We start from the raw sequence: 16,348 nt of genomic DNA, 5'->3' as shown, positions 1-16,348 counted from the left end.
TTTTTCTAATGTTGAACCATCCCTGCATACGTGGTATAAATCCCACTTGATCATGGTGAATTATTTTTTTGATATGTTGTTGAATTCTGCTGGCCAGAATTTTGTGAAGGATTTTTGCATCAATGTTCATGAGGGACATTGGTCTGTAATTTTCTTTTTTTGTGGTGTCTTTACCTGGTTTTGGTATGAGGGTTATGCTGGCTTCATAGAATGAGTTTGGGAGTATTCCACCCTTTTCTATGCTCTGAAATACCTTTAGTAGTAGTGGTGTTAACTCTTTTCTGAAAGTTTGGTAAAATTCTCCAGTGAAACCGTCCGGGCAGGGCTTTTTTTGTTGGGAGTTTTTAAAATTACCTTTTCAATCTCTTCTTTTGTTATAGGTTTAGTTAGTTGTTCTGCCTCTGATTGTGTTAGTTTAGGTAGGTAGTGAGTTTCTAGAAATTTATCTGTTTCCTCTGGGTTTTCAAATTTGTTAGAGTACAATTTTCATAGTATTCTGATTCTTTTAATTGCAGTTCAGTCTGTTGTGGTATCACCCATCTTATTTCTTATACGGGTTATTTGCTTCCTCTCCTGTTTTTCTTTTGTCAGTTTGGCTAATGGTTTATTAATTTTGTTGATCTTTTCAAAGAACCAGCTTTTGGTCTTGTTAACTCTTTCAATTGTTTTTTTCTAGTCTCTATTTCATTTAATTCTGCTCTAATTCTTATTATTTCCTTTCTTCTGGTGCCCAAGAGCTTCTTTTGCTGCTCTCTTTCTACTTGTTCAAGTTGTAGGGTTAATGTTTTGATTTCGGCCCTTTTTTCTTTTTTTGGCCTAGTATGTGGTCTACTCTGGAGAATGTTCCATATGCACTGAAAAAGAAAGTATACTTGGCTGCTGTTAGGTGGAGTGTTCAGTATATGTCCATGAGATCAAGTTGGTTGATTGTAGCATTTAGATCTTCTATGTCTTTAGTAAGCTTCTTTCTGGATGTTCTGTCCTTCACCGAAAGTGGTGTGTTGAAGTCTCCTACTGTTATTGTGGAGCTGTCTATCTCTCTTTCCAATGCTGTTAGAGTTTATGTATTTTTGGAGCCCTGTCATTGGGTGCATATATATTAGTTATGTCCTCTTGGTGTACTGATCCTTTAATCATTATATAGTGTCCTTCCTTATCCTTTGTGATGGATTTTACTTTAAAGTCTATTTTGTCAGAGATTAATATTGCCATTCCTGCTTTTTTGTTGTTTGCTTGATATATTTTTTTTCCATCCTTTTAGTTTGTTTGTGTCTTTAAGTCTAAGGTGTTTCTGTTGTAGGCAGTATATAGACGGATTGTTTTTTTATCCATTCTCGTGCACGTTTTCTTGTGGATTTTATCAGCTTTTTTTATCTAAAAAAGTTTTTTTTTTTTTTTTATTTCACCATCTTTAGGATGTCACCATATTGTCCTGTGGCTTGCACAGTTTCTGGGAAAAAAATCTTTTGTAACTCTTATCTTCCTTCTGTCTTTTTGAATGTGATGATTTTAAGATTTTCTCTTTATTGCTGATTTTCAGTAATTTGAGCATGATGTGACTCATTGTGGTTTTATGTTTATTCTGCTTGTGGTTCATTGACCTTTTCCTATTTCTTTTTATGTCTAGTAATTTTATAGGATGCTTGATGTTTTGAATTATACATATACAAATATTGGTTTTTTGCCTTCTGTTAAAGAATTAACTTTTTCTGGAAGACAGTTAAGGTACATTTGGATGTTGGATTGTTTTTATGTTGGTTTTTAAGCTATTTTATGTATAGCTAGAGTAGCCTTTATTCTAGAGCTAATTTGCTATACTTCTAACGTGTGGCCCTTCTGGGTTCCCTACTGTATGCTCCATGTAATCAATGAGATATCACCACTATGGCTGCAGGGAATGTAAATGATTTCTGTCCCTTTTTGAGGTCTAGTAAATGTTCATCGTACAGTTCCCTATTTGTTATTCTTTCATGGGAAGTTACTCTTGCCTGGCTTCGTGGGGTTTCAATTATATACATGCTCAGATTAGTGTTCAGCCAAACACTCAAGGGGACCTCTATGCAAAATTCTGGGAAGTTCTTTGTGTGCATAGCTCTCTTTTCAGAACTCTGCCTTACAAATTCTATCTGAGCTGTGATGTCTGGCTTCTCAACTCAAGTGGGCTCATTGGATTTTGCATGTGTTTCAGCCTGGTGGCTACCTTAAAGGCAGTAAGCTGGAGTAGTCATAGGGTTTGACTCATTTGCTTCCCTTTGTTGAGTGATCACTGTCCTGCAATGCCTGCTGTTGACAATGTCTGAAAATAGTGAGTCATGCATTTTGCCCAGTTTTTTAGTTGCATATAGTGGAGAGTATTCTGGACTGTCTTCCTCCTGCACGGTCAGAACTCAAGTCTCCATTGAGTCTGCATATGTTGAATCTGAGCAGGCTCTGCCACCTGACCTCCATTATAGTAGCAGCTGCTTGTGCTTCCATCAACAGTACCTAGGGTGTCTTGTGGGACTGTGGACCTATTACGCTGGAGCTCTGAATCAGACTCTCCCTTGTCACTGCCTGCCCTTTCTCGCTTGCCTTTTCAAGAAAAAGTGCGAGCGTTACTGGGCCCAAGAACAGGAGCAGCTGAAGAATGGGCTCTTCTGCATCATCCTGGTGAGCTTGGGGGGAGGTGGAACTGGGGTTCTGCAGAATCTTGGATGCTGTGGGAGATTTCAAGAAAGACGCCCAGGGTGGGAATCCTTTAGGGCTGGATATGAAAGGATGAAGAGTTTTCCCACCTTCCTCTGAGAGTACTGCAGGGAACTCTCTGGTGTTAGCCTACAAATATGGTCAATACTCATTATATACAGAGCCATTATTATCATTTTTATTTTGGGTATGATCATGGTTGTTGTTGTTGTTAGGTGTCATCGAGTTCATTCTGACTTGTAGCAACCCTGTGTACAACAGAACAAAAACACTGCCCAGTCCTGTGCCATCCTCACAATCGTTTTTATGCTTAAGCCCATTGTTGCAGCCACTGTGTCAATCTATCTCATTGAGGGTCTTCCTCTTTTTCGCTGATCCTCTACATTACCAAGCATGATGTCCATATACATACACATATACACATACATATATATATATGGGGCCCTAGTGGTGCAGTGATTAAGCATTCGGCTGCTAACCAAAAAGGTCAGCAGTTCCAATCCACCAAGCCACTCCCTGGAAACCCTGTGGGGTAGTTCTACTCAATAGCAATGGGTTTATATATATACCAAAAACCCGTTGCCATCAATTCCGACTCATAGTGACCACGTGTATGTGTGTGTATATATATGGGTATATATATAATTTGGTGCTTGATAAATTCAATGAAACTTTTTAGAACAAAAAAGTCTTTTCTTCACTGTAAATGGGCTTGTTTGGGTTTTTATAATAGTTCCTCTTTCTCCCTTCTGTTAAATGTTTCCTTCTTGAAAGCCATAGAGAATATTTGGGTAAATGCATTTTTTAAAACGTGTTTTTAAAATTTCATTTGTAATCAATAATGCTTTGTTTTCTATAATTATGTGTCTTTTGGCACCCTAGTGATCTTTATTCTCCTTCACCTTCCCACTTGCTCCACATACCCAAAGGAGATGCAGCTGAATGCAGACATTATGCTCAGGACCCTTCAGGTCACATTCTAGGAGATACTGAAAGGGGTAGAGGAGGTGAAGGGGCTTCCACATGGGGGGGAGCTGTTTCCTGTTTCCTTGTCTGTAAAATGGACATTAACAATAGTACCCACCTCCTCAGTTATTTGGAGGATTTAAATGGAAGATGCTTAAAACTGGCATGTACTAGGAGCTCAATAAATGCTTTTTTGAAAATTCTTTTCCTGTGTTCCAGAAGTCCTGTTCTGTGTACCAGCTGCAGTTTATCTCCTGGCCAGACCACGGGGTTCCTAGCAACCCTGACCATATACTCACCATGGTGGAGGAAGCCCAGTGCCTTCAGGTATCTGGGCCTGGGCCCCTCTGTGTTCACTGCAGGTTTAGGGAATAGGCTTTGTGGGGGTCTTGTGAGGCAGAGGGCAATGAGGGGTGAATTGCAGGGCTTGGAGCCAGTATAGAAGTCTGAGTGCCTGTTTTGAGAAACCTTGAGGCCATAGTTGCTCACACTGTATCGACTGAAATTATCAGCATTTATTGAGCACTACCTGCCTATTCATAAGCACACAGTTAATGCTCAATGATTGTAGGCAATTTTTTTTCCTTTTAAATTATAACCTGGAGATTCTCAGAATCAAGAAGTCCCACAGAGGATCCCTCCATTAGGGCCCTCACCCCAATCCCAAATGTCCCATTTAAAAGGGGTCATGAGTAGGTCCTGACTGAGTTTGCTCTGATTCTTGCTTGTCAGTGCGGGCTGTGGGCGAACAGGTGTCCTGTGCGCTGTGGATTATGTGAGATAGTTGCTCCTGACCCAGGTACAGTGAGGCCATATGTATGTGTGTGTGTGATGCATGTCCCATGTCCATGTGGTCCCACACGTGTGTCTCATCTCTGCCCAGACGATCCCACCTAACTTCAGCCTCTTTGATGTGGTCCTTGAGATGCGGAAGCAGCGGCCACAGCGGCCTTCGGCTATACAGACGGAGGTGTAGCCACAGGCTTCTCATTCCCAAGGACACAGCTAGGCTTCCATCCCTCCTCCCCTCCTTGCCTCATCTTCCCTTCTTGATGATGCTCCTCCCTACCCAGGAGCAGTACAGGTTTGTGTACTACACGGTGGCTCAGATGTTCTGCTCAGCACTCCAGAGTGCCAGCCCGCACTATGAAAAACTCAAGGAGGTAGAGGTTCCTTCTCCACTGTCTTCCTGTCCATCTTAAATAGCCTTCAATACCCTCTGAGGCCAGGACCCAGAGCAGGGGTCTACTGCTTCCACCATCACAGCACCCAGATGCTGGAGTCGTTCTTGGAGCAGGGGCTGGTCCCTGCCATATCCACCCTTGCCCTTTTCCTCTCTCCCTTATCAAACTGTCCCCTGTGAAGCGTAGTCCACATGTACCCACCCTGATCTCCACCCCAGCCAGTTTCCTCAGATGCCTCATTCTCTTCCCCTCCTGTCTTTCCCCAGAATTGTTCTCCACTCTATGATGATGCCCTCTCCCTCCGGACTTCCCAGGCACTCCCTGCCATACCCCGGCTACTTGGTGGAGTATTCAGGTACCCAGCTCCACCTCTCTATTCTTCCCTTTCCACTTTCTCATGCTCCAAAGCTAACCCTTTCCTTGCTGTTCATTTCATCAAATATTTGCTGACACTTTCTTCGAATTGAGCTCTAAGGACTCTCTCTTATTCCAGAGATCCCATTGCCTCTGCCTCTAGAGTTAGTCCTACATTCTGAGGTTAGCTCTTTCCTTGCTACCACAGTCATTAATTCAGCAAATATTTCCTGATGCCGCCTACTTGTCAGGATCCATGTGGCGTGCTGCGGACGGATGTGGAGTTGACCCTCCAGTCACACCAGAAACTTCATGCCTCTAGCCCTTGAGATTAGTCCTCCGTTTTGAGGCGATCCCTTCGTACCCTTTAGATGCCATTTCCTCATTGTTTTATTCAACAAATATTTACACAGAAATGACCACCCTCCAATACCCTGCCCCATTTAGCTTCAAGGCTGGCCCTTTCCTCCAACACTAGCCTCTTTTTACTATCGTTCATCCACCTAACTTTCGCTGAGCCCTTACAGAAACAAGACCCCCTAACCCAGATACCCCTTCCTCTCCCGCCCAACTCTCCTATCCTGCGCTTGGCCTCAGATGAGAAGGAGTGGTTTGCACACTGAGCACTTCCCCCACCCTGCGGTTTCACTTCCTCCGGGCCCGGGGCCCTCGCGCTCTTACCGCCCTCCCCGTCCACAGGAGCATCTCGGTGCCCAGGGCCCCTGCCCTCGCCATGGCTGACACGTACGCGGTGGTGCAGAAGCGCGGGGCCCCTGAGGTCGCCAGGCCGGAGGCGAGTGGGCGTAGGGTGGAAGCGGCGCCTCTCTACACCCAGGTGACGCCGCGCGCCCTGCGGCCCAGGGCTGACACGGCTGGCGTCGCGACCCGGGCGGAAGACGCACGGCGGGCGCTGACCGGTCACGGTGAGTTTGGGTCTTTGCGCGGTAGCTGCAAGAGGCCAGCACCCCGCCTGCTTTCTCAGGCTGTCCATCCTCCCAGGACTAGGGGGACGCAAAAGCCTCTCACGGAGAAGAGGACCCCTTTCCCGGAGTCCGGTTTGGCCACGCCCCGGAGGTTGACGTCGGGCTTCCCGGGTCACGCCCCTTGGGAGTACTACCCGTCACAGTGGGCATCTCGGGAACCCCTGGCCACACCTCGGAAATTTCTTCAGGCCCGATCGTGGTCCCAAGGGTGGGTCCCAGTTTCTCTGGCGACGCCACTTCGTCTTGGCTGTGCCCCAAAGGCGGATGTCCTCGTCTTGGCCACACCCCCGACGCATCTACCCTCCTTACGGGATCCGCCCGTGCTCGCCCCTTGCTCCGCCCCAGCTCCATTTCCCAGCGCTCCGTGCTGGACTCCGAAAGTTACGTCTCCGCCGTTTGGTGGGGTCGCGTGACTCCAAGGTGAGGCCTGAGCTGACTCATGGCTGTCTCCTGCCTCAGCTCGTGCCATCCAAAGCCCAGTCTGGCCCGGCGCCTACGAGGACGTGGCGAATGGAGTTCAGACCAGTGGACTAGGTAAGTCAGACAGAGCCTCGAGTCGCAGGGACCCTCCGCAGCTTTAAGTGAAGCCCAGAACTTTGGGATTTAGGGCTGGGAGCGTCGGACTCACGCTCTTGGAGTCTTGTGGATGTGACTAGAGTAAACCAGGAGGGCATTGAAGCATGGGGATGGCACCCTCCATAACTCAGCTTCCCCAAGTGTCCCAAGGTTTTTGTGACCTACAGCGCCCTTCCTCTCCCAGGCTTCAACCTGCGCATTGGAAGACCGAAGGGGCCCCGGGACCCACCTGCTGAGTGGACCCGTGTGTGAATGGAGTGGCCACGCCCGCCTGTTGCCCTTCGTTACTGCCTGGACTGCCCTGCCAACTGCCATTGCTTTTTTATGCGAAATGGTGGGAATGGGAATCCTGAGCCTGGATCAAAATAAAAGTTTCTAAGGGTGGGGAATGTGGGGACTTTGCCTCAATGATTATGGCATAATTGGTGGGGCTGCACTGAGCAGATTCAAGGAAGACTGTCAGGAATGGGCCCAACCCCAAGGGGCTGGGCAACTGGGTTCCCCAGTGTGAGGGGGAAGATGGCTAGATTGGTCTCCTGGAGACTGCCTCCCATCACCAGTTATGGATTGGTCCATCCCTGAGTATCTGAGGTTCTGGTACTCAGACCCTCAGATGTCCACACGGAGAGATGAATGGACCCTGAGAAAGACAGATGGATCTGCAGCTACCCAAACAGGTACAAGTCATGCATAACCACAGCCAAGTAGGCTGACCCTCCAATGACAGGCAGACAGATCCCTGGCCAGAGAGAGAGACAGACTCCTACGTGGGCAGACAGACTGATAAATCTCTGACCTGAAAAAACAGATACCCAGACCTTCAGAGGAGCAGTCCCCCGATAGGTGGATGGACCCCCAGCTGGAGAGACAGACTGACCAATAGCTTGACAGACCAACCTCAGAGAAATTACCAGACAGACAGTGCCCCCAAAAGACAGACATGTCCCCTGCCCCAGTTAGATGTACAGACAGATGGACTTCTACCTGGACAGACTCGCAGATAGATATAGATAGATTTGCAGCTGGACAAACACAAAGACATCTCAGCTATGCAGACTGTCAACTATACAGACCCCTCATCTCCAGGTGAGCAGATAGACTGACGGACTTATTAATCAGACTCAACTAGCCACACAGACACCAGACACACAGACAGACCCCTGCCTACACAAATACCCTTGTCAACGAGAAAGACTCCCAACTAGCCAGATAGGTGGCCAGACCCCACCAACTTCACAGAGCCCACACCTTGGCAAACAAACTGGTGCATCTCCTGTTGGGTGAGCAGCGAAATGGCTCCCTACTCTCCCCTCCTACAGACAGACATCCAGACAGCAGATGGACCCTCACACAGACAAGCTTTTGGAACCAGGCAAAGCTGTCTCCTAGTTGGGCAGACAGCAGACTGGCAGATCCTTCAGACAGACTCCCTGCTAGCCAGGCAGATGAATCCCTAGCCCTTCAAATAGATGGGCCCCCAGCCCCTGAGATAGGTGGGTATCCTGTCGGATGGATGAACTCCTAGCTGGGTATTCAGACACCTAGCCTAATGGATGGGTGGACTGCCATCTGGACAGATGGGGACCCCCAACTAATCAGACACATGATCCCCCAAATGGACAGGCCCCCTATATGAGTACATCAGCACTATTCAGATGCTAGACCCTCAGTCAGTCAGACCTCCCTCTTTGGACAGTCAGACCCTGGCCAGACAGACTCCCCAAACAGACAGATCCCTGGCCCTTGAGCTGAACAGACACAACAGACTGCCAGCTTATCAGACAAATCTGGAATCATCTAGACAGACTGCTAGCATGACAGACAGATGGGCTGACACACCGATAGGCAGATGGACCCACCTCTAGAGTGACTGACAGACTTCTTCCTAATGAGACAGATCCTCCAAGTAGATCCTCCAAGTAGATGAACTCAGCTGGACCCCAGATAGACTGACTCCAAGCTTGTCAAGACCCTCTGACAGATGCACAGACACCTGGCTGTACAGACATGCAGACCTCCAGCCAGAAAGATAGCAGCCAGACAGACCCTCAAGAAGACACCCAGGAAGCCAGTCTCCAGCTGGACAGACTTGACAGATGGACCATCCAGCCAGAAAGACTAACAGTTTACATTCAGATAGACACAACATCAAACCATACATATCTCTAGCTGGACAGAAAGACGAGCAAATTTACACATGATGCTCCAAAATTGATCTTGCTCGGTGAGCCTTCCTCCCGATATAGTCTTCTTCTCAAACAGATCAGTATCTATTCAGCAATGTTAGGTTCATCCAGGCAGTCTCCAAGTGATTGCTTCCAATGCAGTGCCCTCCCCAGGCTGTTGAAAAACTACCCTGTGTCTATAATGTGCATGGTTCACACCAAGGCTTCAACCAGCCACCTGTCCAGCCTCATACAGTTATGGTGAGAATTCAGTGAAATAGTGCATATAAAGTGCTTAGTTCAGGGCCCTGCATTGTATTCAGTATATGTTAGGCCATAATCAGCTCTGGGCCCTGCGTTCAATATCAGTCCTGAAACAAGTCATTTGCCCTTTAGGGGCTGAGAAAATGAAAATGAAACTTGTTTTCATTGATTTCAGCAAGACTTCCTGGCAATGACTGTAGGTTGTCATGGTCTGTATGGTTCCTGCACTAGAAGCAACTCAACCAATGGAAATCAGGAATTGCAGAGAAACATAGGGATTCTCCAGTTTAACAGAAACAGGAAACCCAAGTTCCAGCACCATTGGGAATCCAAAGTCTCAGATGAATATTGCAGCTGACATGGCTAGAGAAAGGTAAGAAGGAGACTCCAGAGCTGCTGGTCGCAGAGGAGAGTTAAAGTGTCATTTAGAGCTAAATCAATCTCAAAACCAGAAATACTAAGTTCATTTGACAGTGGAGATCAGAAGAGGAAAAGCAGTGGTGCCCAGAAGAGAGGGGGGCTATGACAGAAAGAGGAGGGACATTTCCCCCCTGAGGGAAAGGAAGCCAATGCCAATTAGAGCTTTCTCCTGGATTGTGATCTGAGACCAATACCAGCTCAGCCTAATTTCCTACCAGAAACCAGACTATGCGACTATGGTTGACAGACCCAGGTAAGATTTTTTAGGGATTAGATTTGAGACTGGACTGTTTGCAGTTCTTAGCTGCCCATTCTGCATAGAACGAAGAGCAATCCTGCTGAAATTGAACAGAACAGGTCTTTGTGACTAGCTGACTGAGAATATGCCTGTCAGAAAAGAGAAACGAGTCAGCATGCAAAGGCAAGAGTATGCAGGGAGAGCCTGGGCTGGTGCAGTGCAGTGAATTACTTAATATGGCCCTTCTAGCCATGGTCTTTGTGACTCCCGCACAATGATTTGGTGGGACTATGCAAATAAGGTACTAGTGGCCCACTAGGGGGATTGGACAGCTTGCTAATAATGCATATAAGGTGCATCGAACCCTTGCAGGGGTGGAGTCATGCATATAAGGTGTATAGAACTCTAATGAGGGGATTGGTCAGTTTTGCCATCTTAAAGGGAGCCAGTCCCAGAAGTGGAGTGCTGTAACACTGGAGACGGCCATAGACGGTGAGAAGCAGCAGCAGAGAAATGAGAGCCATAACTCTTTTGTGACCTTTCTAGCCATGGTCTTGTAACTCCCACCCCGGTGATTGGGTGGGACTATGTGATAGAGTAATTATGGCCCACCGACGGGATTGGTCAGTTTTGCCATCCTGCTGGGCTTGAAATGAGCCACCCCAGAGCAGAGGCAGGAAGGAGAGGATCCCGCCACCACCAAGGGAGAACCGCCAGGAGTGGAGAGCATGTCTTTTAGACCTGGGATCCCCGTGCTGAGAAGCTCCTGGACCCAGGAGACAGAGCGAGCTGTAACCCTGAAGATGGCAAGAAGTGGTGGCAGAGAAGCAGTGGCAGGAGAAACTGCACAGTGGGCTTCCCAGCACAGTGCTCGAGAAAGGTGAGTGCCTTTGGGCAGAGGCAGAGGGCCAGGGAGAGGCGTGCCTGCCAGCATGGCTGGGAAGAGGCTATCCCAATGGAAGAAGTGTATTCGGAGCATACCTCAACCTGAATTGTAACCTATTATTTCCCTAATAAACCTCATAATCGTGAGTATTGTCTGTGAGTTCTGTGTGGCTATCTCAATGAATTATCGAACCCAGCAGAGAAGTAGAGAGTGCTCTCGGAGGGACAGTTGGTGTCAGAATTGGTAAAGACAATGGAGAGAGGAGGCATGTCTGACCTCCACCTCATGGGAATCAGCCTTGGGCTAGGCTGATGATCTTGATTCTCTCTCCTCCATGTTGTGAAGTTAAACAAGGTCTGTTGCCAACGTGGCACTTTTACCATTAGCATCAGAAGTAGGATTTGTTCCAGTAACTCCAGACTCATTAAAGTATGGAACTTTGGAAGGGAAGGAAAAAGCATGGAAACTGAAACTTTTATATACATTTTTTATTTTTATTTTATTTTATTGTACTTTAAGTGAAAGTTTACAATTCAAGTTAATGTCTCATGCGCAAATTTATTCATATATGTTATGTGACCCTAATTGCTCTTCTTATACTGTGACAGCACACTCCTCCTTTTCCACCCCAGATTTCTCATGTCCATTCAACCAGCTCCTGACCCTCTCTGCCTTCTCATCTCACTTCCGGATAGGAGCTGCCGATTTAGTCTCATGTATCTACTTGAGCTAAGAAGCACACGCTTCATGAGTATCATTTTATGTCCCATAGTACAGTCTAATCTTTGAAGAGTTGGCCTCGGGAATGGTTTTAGTTCTGGGTTGACAGAGAGTCTGTGGGCCATGCTTTCTGGGGTTCCTCCAGTCTCAGACCATTAAGTCTGGTCTTTTTACTGGAATTTGAGTTCTGCACCCCACTTTTCTGCTCCATCAGGGACTGTCTTTTGTGTTCCCTGTCAGGGCAGTCATTGGTGGTAGCCAGGCACCATCTAGTTCTTTTGGTCTCAGGCTGATGCAGTCTCCACTTTATGTGGCCCTTTCTGTCTCTTGGGCTACTACTTCCCTTGTGTCTTTGGTGTTCTTCATTCTCCTTTACTGCAGGTAGGTTGGGACCAATTGATGCATCTTAGATGGCCAATCGCTAGCTTTTAAGACCCCAGAGGCCACTCACCAAAGTAGGATGCAGAACATTTTCTTTTTCTTTTTTTTTTTACCTATTAGTCTGTTTAATCTTTTGGAAATCTCTTCCAGAGTTAGCTACTTCCATTTGTAGTTCATGAATGTGTAAGGATCCACTTCCAATGTTGGTACTGCTATGAGCATGGTCTCTCCCTTTACTTCAACTCAGAATTAAGATTTTTGATTTTTTTTATAGTCCAGTCCCAGGAGTAGTTTAACTGTAGAAGTTATCTGAAGACAATTTCACGCTTTATAGTAGTGTTCTACGACCAGGCTCTAGCTTCTCCAGGAACACTATAGAGATGAATTAAGTTTAAATATATTAAACTCAGAAGCATTCTCTCAAGTGAGTTTAAATTCATTTTATTCTTAGACAAGCTACATTTTTTTTTCTTTTAGGAAAAAAAATGCCTCTGCTCCAAATAAATCAAGGTCAAAATAAATGAAGAGCTCAAGATGACATCAGTCCCGTTTGTCTAAGTCCTGGTGTTGTGTGGATGAAGAGCAGCAGCCAGTTAGGATGACAGATGATAGATCCAAATAATTACCAAATCTGTTAACATTTCTCCATTTCTAAACCATCCTTAAAGAAAATCATATATGGGGTCACACCATCCTCACGGTAGTCCAGCAGAGCAACCATGCCATCTGGATTCATGTTTTCACCGATAAAGAACTGGTAGTTTTTGAAATTAGCAAGGATGTGCTTGATTTGTTCTGCAGCCCCTGTCATAAAAGGTTTTACTCTTCCAGGTCTCTGTTCCTCAAGTTTCCCTTTGATAGATTTCATGTAATCTTTGATGTACTACTTGTAGGCTTCTTTTGTGAAGCTGATTTCCTGCAAGTGATAGTTGATGACAGTATCAACACCAGTGATTACTGTGCTTTCAGTTTCTTCACCATTGGAGCCTTCAGCTGAGGTGTTTCCACCAATGAGCGAGTCATCAATGTTACCCTTTGTCCTACTGACCATCTTCCCCTCCACCTCCAGGCACAGCCCGTCTGCAATCTCCCAGATCTTGTAAATGTCGGAGAACATCTCATCATGGCTGATGAGGTCCCGGTAGTTAATCATGATGGTGGCTGAGGAGAGACGATGGCGGTGCTAGCTTAAGGAGACCAGAATGAGTGTGGTGCAGCTGCACGGGCCCTCGAGGGGAGGCGGGAGTGGGCAGAAAAAGCAGAACATTTTCTTAATAAACTTTGTTATACCAGTTGACCTAGATGTCCCCTGAAAGCATGGTCCCAGACCCCCACCCCTGCTACTCTGTCGCTCAAAGTGATTGGTTGCATTCAGGAAACTTCTTAGCTTTGGTGGAGTCCAGTTGTGCTGACTTCCTCTGTAGTGTGTGCTGTGCGTTCCTTCACCTAAGATAATTCTTCTCTACTGTGTAGTTAGTGAATACCCCTCTCCTCCCTCCCCACCCTCATAATCATCAAAGAATGTTTTCTTCTGTGTTTAAACCTTCTCTTGAGTCCTTATAATAGTGGTCTTACACAACATTTGTCCTTTTGGGACTGACTAAATTCACTCAGCATAATGCCTTCCAGTTTCCTCCATGGTATGTTTCAGGGACTCATTCTTGTTATCATTGCATAGTATTCCATTGTGTGAATATACCATAATTTGTTTATCCATTCATCCATTGAGGGGCACCTAGGTTGTTTCCATCTTTTTGCTACCAACGAACATGGGTGTGCATATGTCTATTCCTGTGACAACTCTTAATTCTCTAGGATATAATCCAAGGAGTGGGATTGCTGGATCATATGGTACTTCTATTTTTAGCTTTTTAAGGAAGCGCCAAATCGATTTCCAAAGTCTTTGTACCATTTTACATTCCCACCAACAGTGTATAAGTGTTCCAATCTCTCCACAACCTCTCCAGCATTTATTATTTTGTGTTTTTTTTGATGAATGCTAGCCTTGTTGGGGTGAGATGGTATCTCATTGTAGTTTTGATTTGCATCTAATGGCTAATGATTGTGAGTATTTTCTCATGTGTCTGTTAGCCGCCTGAATGTCTTCTTTGGCGAAGTGCCTGTTCATATCCTATACCCATTTTTTAATTGGGTTATTTGTCTTTTTGTTGTTGAGGTTTTGCAGTATCTTGTAGATTTTAGAGAGTAGATGCTGATCGAATTTGTCGTTGCCAAAATTTTTTTCCCAGTCTGTAGGTAGTCTTCTGACTCTTTTGGTGAAGTCTTTTGATGAGCATAAGTGTTTGATTGTTAGGAACTCCCAGTTATCTAGTTTCTCTTCCGGTGTTTGTGCATTGCTACTTATGGTTCGTATTCTGTTTATACCATGTATTAGCACCCCTAACGTTGTCCCTATTTTTTCTTCCATGATTTTTATCGTTTCTGATTTTATATTTAAGTCTTTGATCCATTTTGAGTTCGTTGTTGTGCATGGTGTGAGGTATGGGTCTTGTTTCAGTTTTTTGCAGATGGATATCCAGTTCTGCCAGCACCATTTGTTAAAGAGACCGTCTTTTCCCCAGTTAACTGATTTTGGGCCCTTGTCAAATATCGGCTGCTCATAGGTGGATGAATTTATGTCTGGATTCTCAATTCTGTTCCATTGGTCTATGTATCTGTTTTGTACCAGTTCCAGTCTGTTTTGACTACCGTGGTGGTATAATAGTTCTAAAATCAGGTAGTGTGAGGCCTCCCACTTTGTTCTTCTTGAGTAATGCTTTAGTTAACTGGGGCCTCTTCCCTTTCCATATGAAGTTGGTGATTTGTTTCTCCATCTCATGAAAAAATGCTGTTGGAATTTGGATCAGGATTGCATTGTATCTGTAGATTGCTTTGGGTAGAATTGACATTTTCACAATGTTGAATCTTCCAATCCATGAGCAAGGTATGTTTTTCCACTTATGCAGGTCTCTGGTTTCTTGTAATAGTGTCTTGTAGTTTTCATTGTATAGGTCTTCTACACCTCTGGTTAGATTTATTCTTAAGTATTTTATCTTCTTGGGGGCTATCGTAAATGGTATTGATTTGGTGATTTCCTCTTGGAAGTTCTCTTTGTTGGTGTAGAGGAATCCAGCTGATTTTTGTATGTTTATCTTGTATCCTGATACTTTGCTGAAATCTTCTATTAGGTCTGATTTAGGAAATAATATTGCAGTTATTATTCCCTGTACTTGAGCATAGAGAATGTAACCCAGCTGTAGCTGGGCTCACAGGGACTCAGAAGGACACATCAACTGGGCCCTGAGGTATGAAGACAATAGCTAAGATAATCTTGGAAAATATCTTTTAGGGAAACTTTCACATAAAGCCAATCAAACAGAACACAAAAGACTTTCTATTCTTATCTTTTTCTATTAGCATTTAGGGAATAGAAATTTGTTGGACCAGTGAAGACCCTCCCGACTCTTGTTACTGAAACCTGTACCAATGATTGTTAAGAAAGATGATTCAAAATGTAGGATCACAGTTTCTAGCCAATATGTGAAAAGGTGATGCTTTCAATGGTTTTGCCTATTTATAATGTTAATATATACTGATGACTCTGTAATACTCTTTGGACTCGGGCAGACATGGCTGTGGTAGCATGCTTGTCCATTTTCCCCACTTTTGTCTGTTTTCTGTATTTCTATGAACTTGGACAGACATGGCTCTGGCAGCATGGTTGTCCATTTCCCACTCTTGCCCCTTTGCATATATGCCGAATAAAAGTTTATTTTTGCTTTATTAAACTTTGTGATGTTTTTCCCATACAATAGGTCCAGTAGTTCTCTTGTGGATTCATTGGCATTTTCTGTGTATAAGATCATATCATCTGCAAATGGAGATACTTTTACTTCTTCCCTGCCAATTTGGATGCCCTTTATTTCTTTTTCTAGTCTAATTGCTCTAGCTAGGAGCTCCAGCACAATGTTGAATAAGAGTGGTGATAAAGGGCATCCTTGTCTAGTTCCCATTCTCAAGGGGAATGCTTTCAAACTCTCTCCATTTAGGATGATGTTGGCTGTTGGCTTTATATAAATGCCCTTAATTATGTTGAGGAATTTCCCTTCTATTCCTCCAAAAAACTCTTTGTTGAGAGTTTTTATCATGAATGGGTGTTGGACTTTGTCAAATGCCTTTTCTGCATCTATTGATAAGATCATGTGGTTCGTGTCTTTTGTTTTATTTATGTGATGGATTACATTGATTGTTTTTCTAATGTTGAACCATCCCTGCATACGTGGTATAAATCCCACCTGATCATGGTGAATTATTTTTTTTTATATGTTGCTGAATTCTGCTGGCTAGAATTTTGTGGAGGATTTTTGCATCAATGTTCATGAGGGACATTGGTCTGTAATTTTCTTTTTTTGTGGTGGTTTTACCAGGTTTTGGTATCAGGGTTATGCTGGCTTCATAGAATGAGTTTGGGAGTATTCCATCCTTTTCTATGCTCTGAAATACCTTTAGTAGTAGTGGTGTTAACT

At 44.9% G+C, this 16,348-nt stretch overlaps 1 protein-coding gene and 1 pseudogene across 2 annotated transcripts in view; one reads left to right on the top strand and one right to left on the bottom strand.

The window, feature by feature from the left end:
- The window catches only part of PTPN18 (protein tyrosine phosphatase non-receptor type 18), a 23,573-nt gene extending 12,905 nt beyond the window's left edge, over window positions 1-10,668 (top strand). The window contains 10 exon segments of the mRNA XM_023741352.1: window positions 2,581-2,778; window positions 3,546-3,692; window positions 3,874-4,013; window positions 4,384-4,450; window positions 4,535-4,621; window positions 4,725-4,814; window positions 5,102-5,190; window positions 5,889-6,112; window positions 6,632-6,706; window positions 6,933-10,668. Coding sequence (XP_023597120.1) covers window positions 2,581-2,778; window positions 3,546-3,692; window positions 3,874-4,013; window positions 4,384-4,450; window positions 4,535-4,621; window positions 4,725-4,814; window positions 5,102-5,190; window positions 5,889-6,112; window positions 6,632-6,706; window positions 6,933-7,000 — 1,185 coding nt within the window. The 3' untranslated portion in view covers window positions 7,001-10,668.
- Window positions 10,669-12,283: 1,615 nt separating this feature from the next.
- On the bottom strand, window positions 12,284-13,116 carry LOC101353857 (translationally-controlled tumor protein pseudogene; annotated as a pseudogene). The gene has a single exon (XR_002825716.1). The product of XR_002825716.1 is annotated as a translationally-controlled tumor protein pseudogene (transcript).
- Between the last annotated feature and the right edge of the window lie 3,232 nt (window positions 13,117-16,348).

The sequence above is a fragment of the Trichechus manatus genome, unplaced genomic scaffold, assembly GCF_000243295.1.
Source record: "Trichechus manatus latirostris isolate Lorelei unplaced genomic scaffold, TriManLat1.0 scaffold00179, whole genome shotgun sequence".
In the NCBI taxonomy this organism is placed as follows: domain Eukaryota; kingdom Metazoa; phylum Chordata; class Mammalia; order Sirenia; family Trichechidae; genus Trichechus; species Trichechus manatus.
The sequence above is the reverse complement of the archived record's forward strand: the minus strand, read 5'-3'. Positions and strand labels throughout refer to the sequence as shown.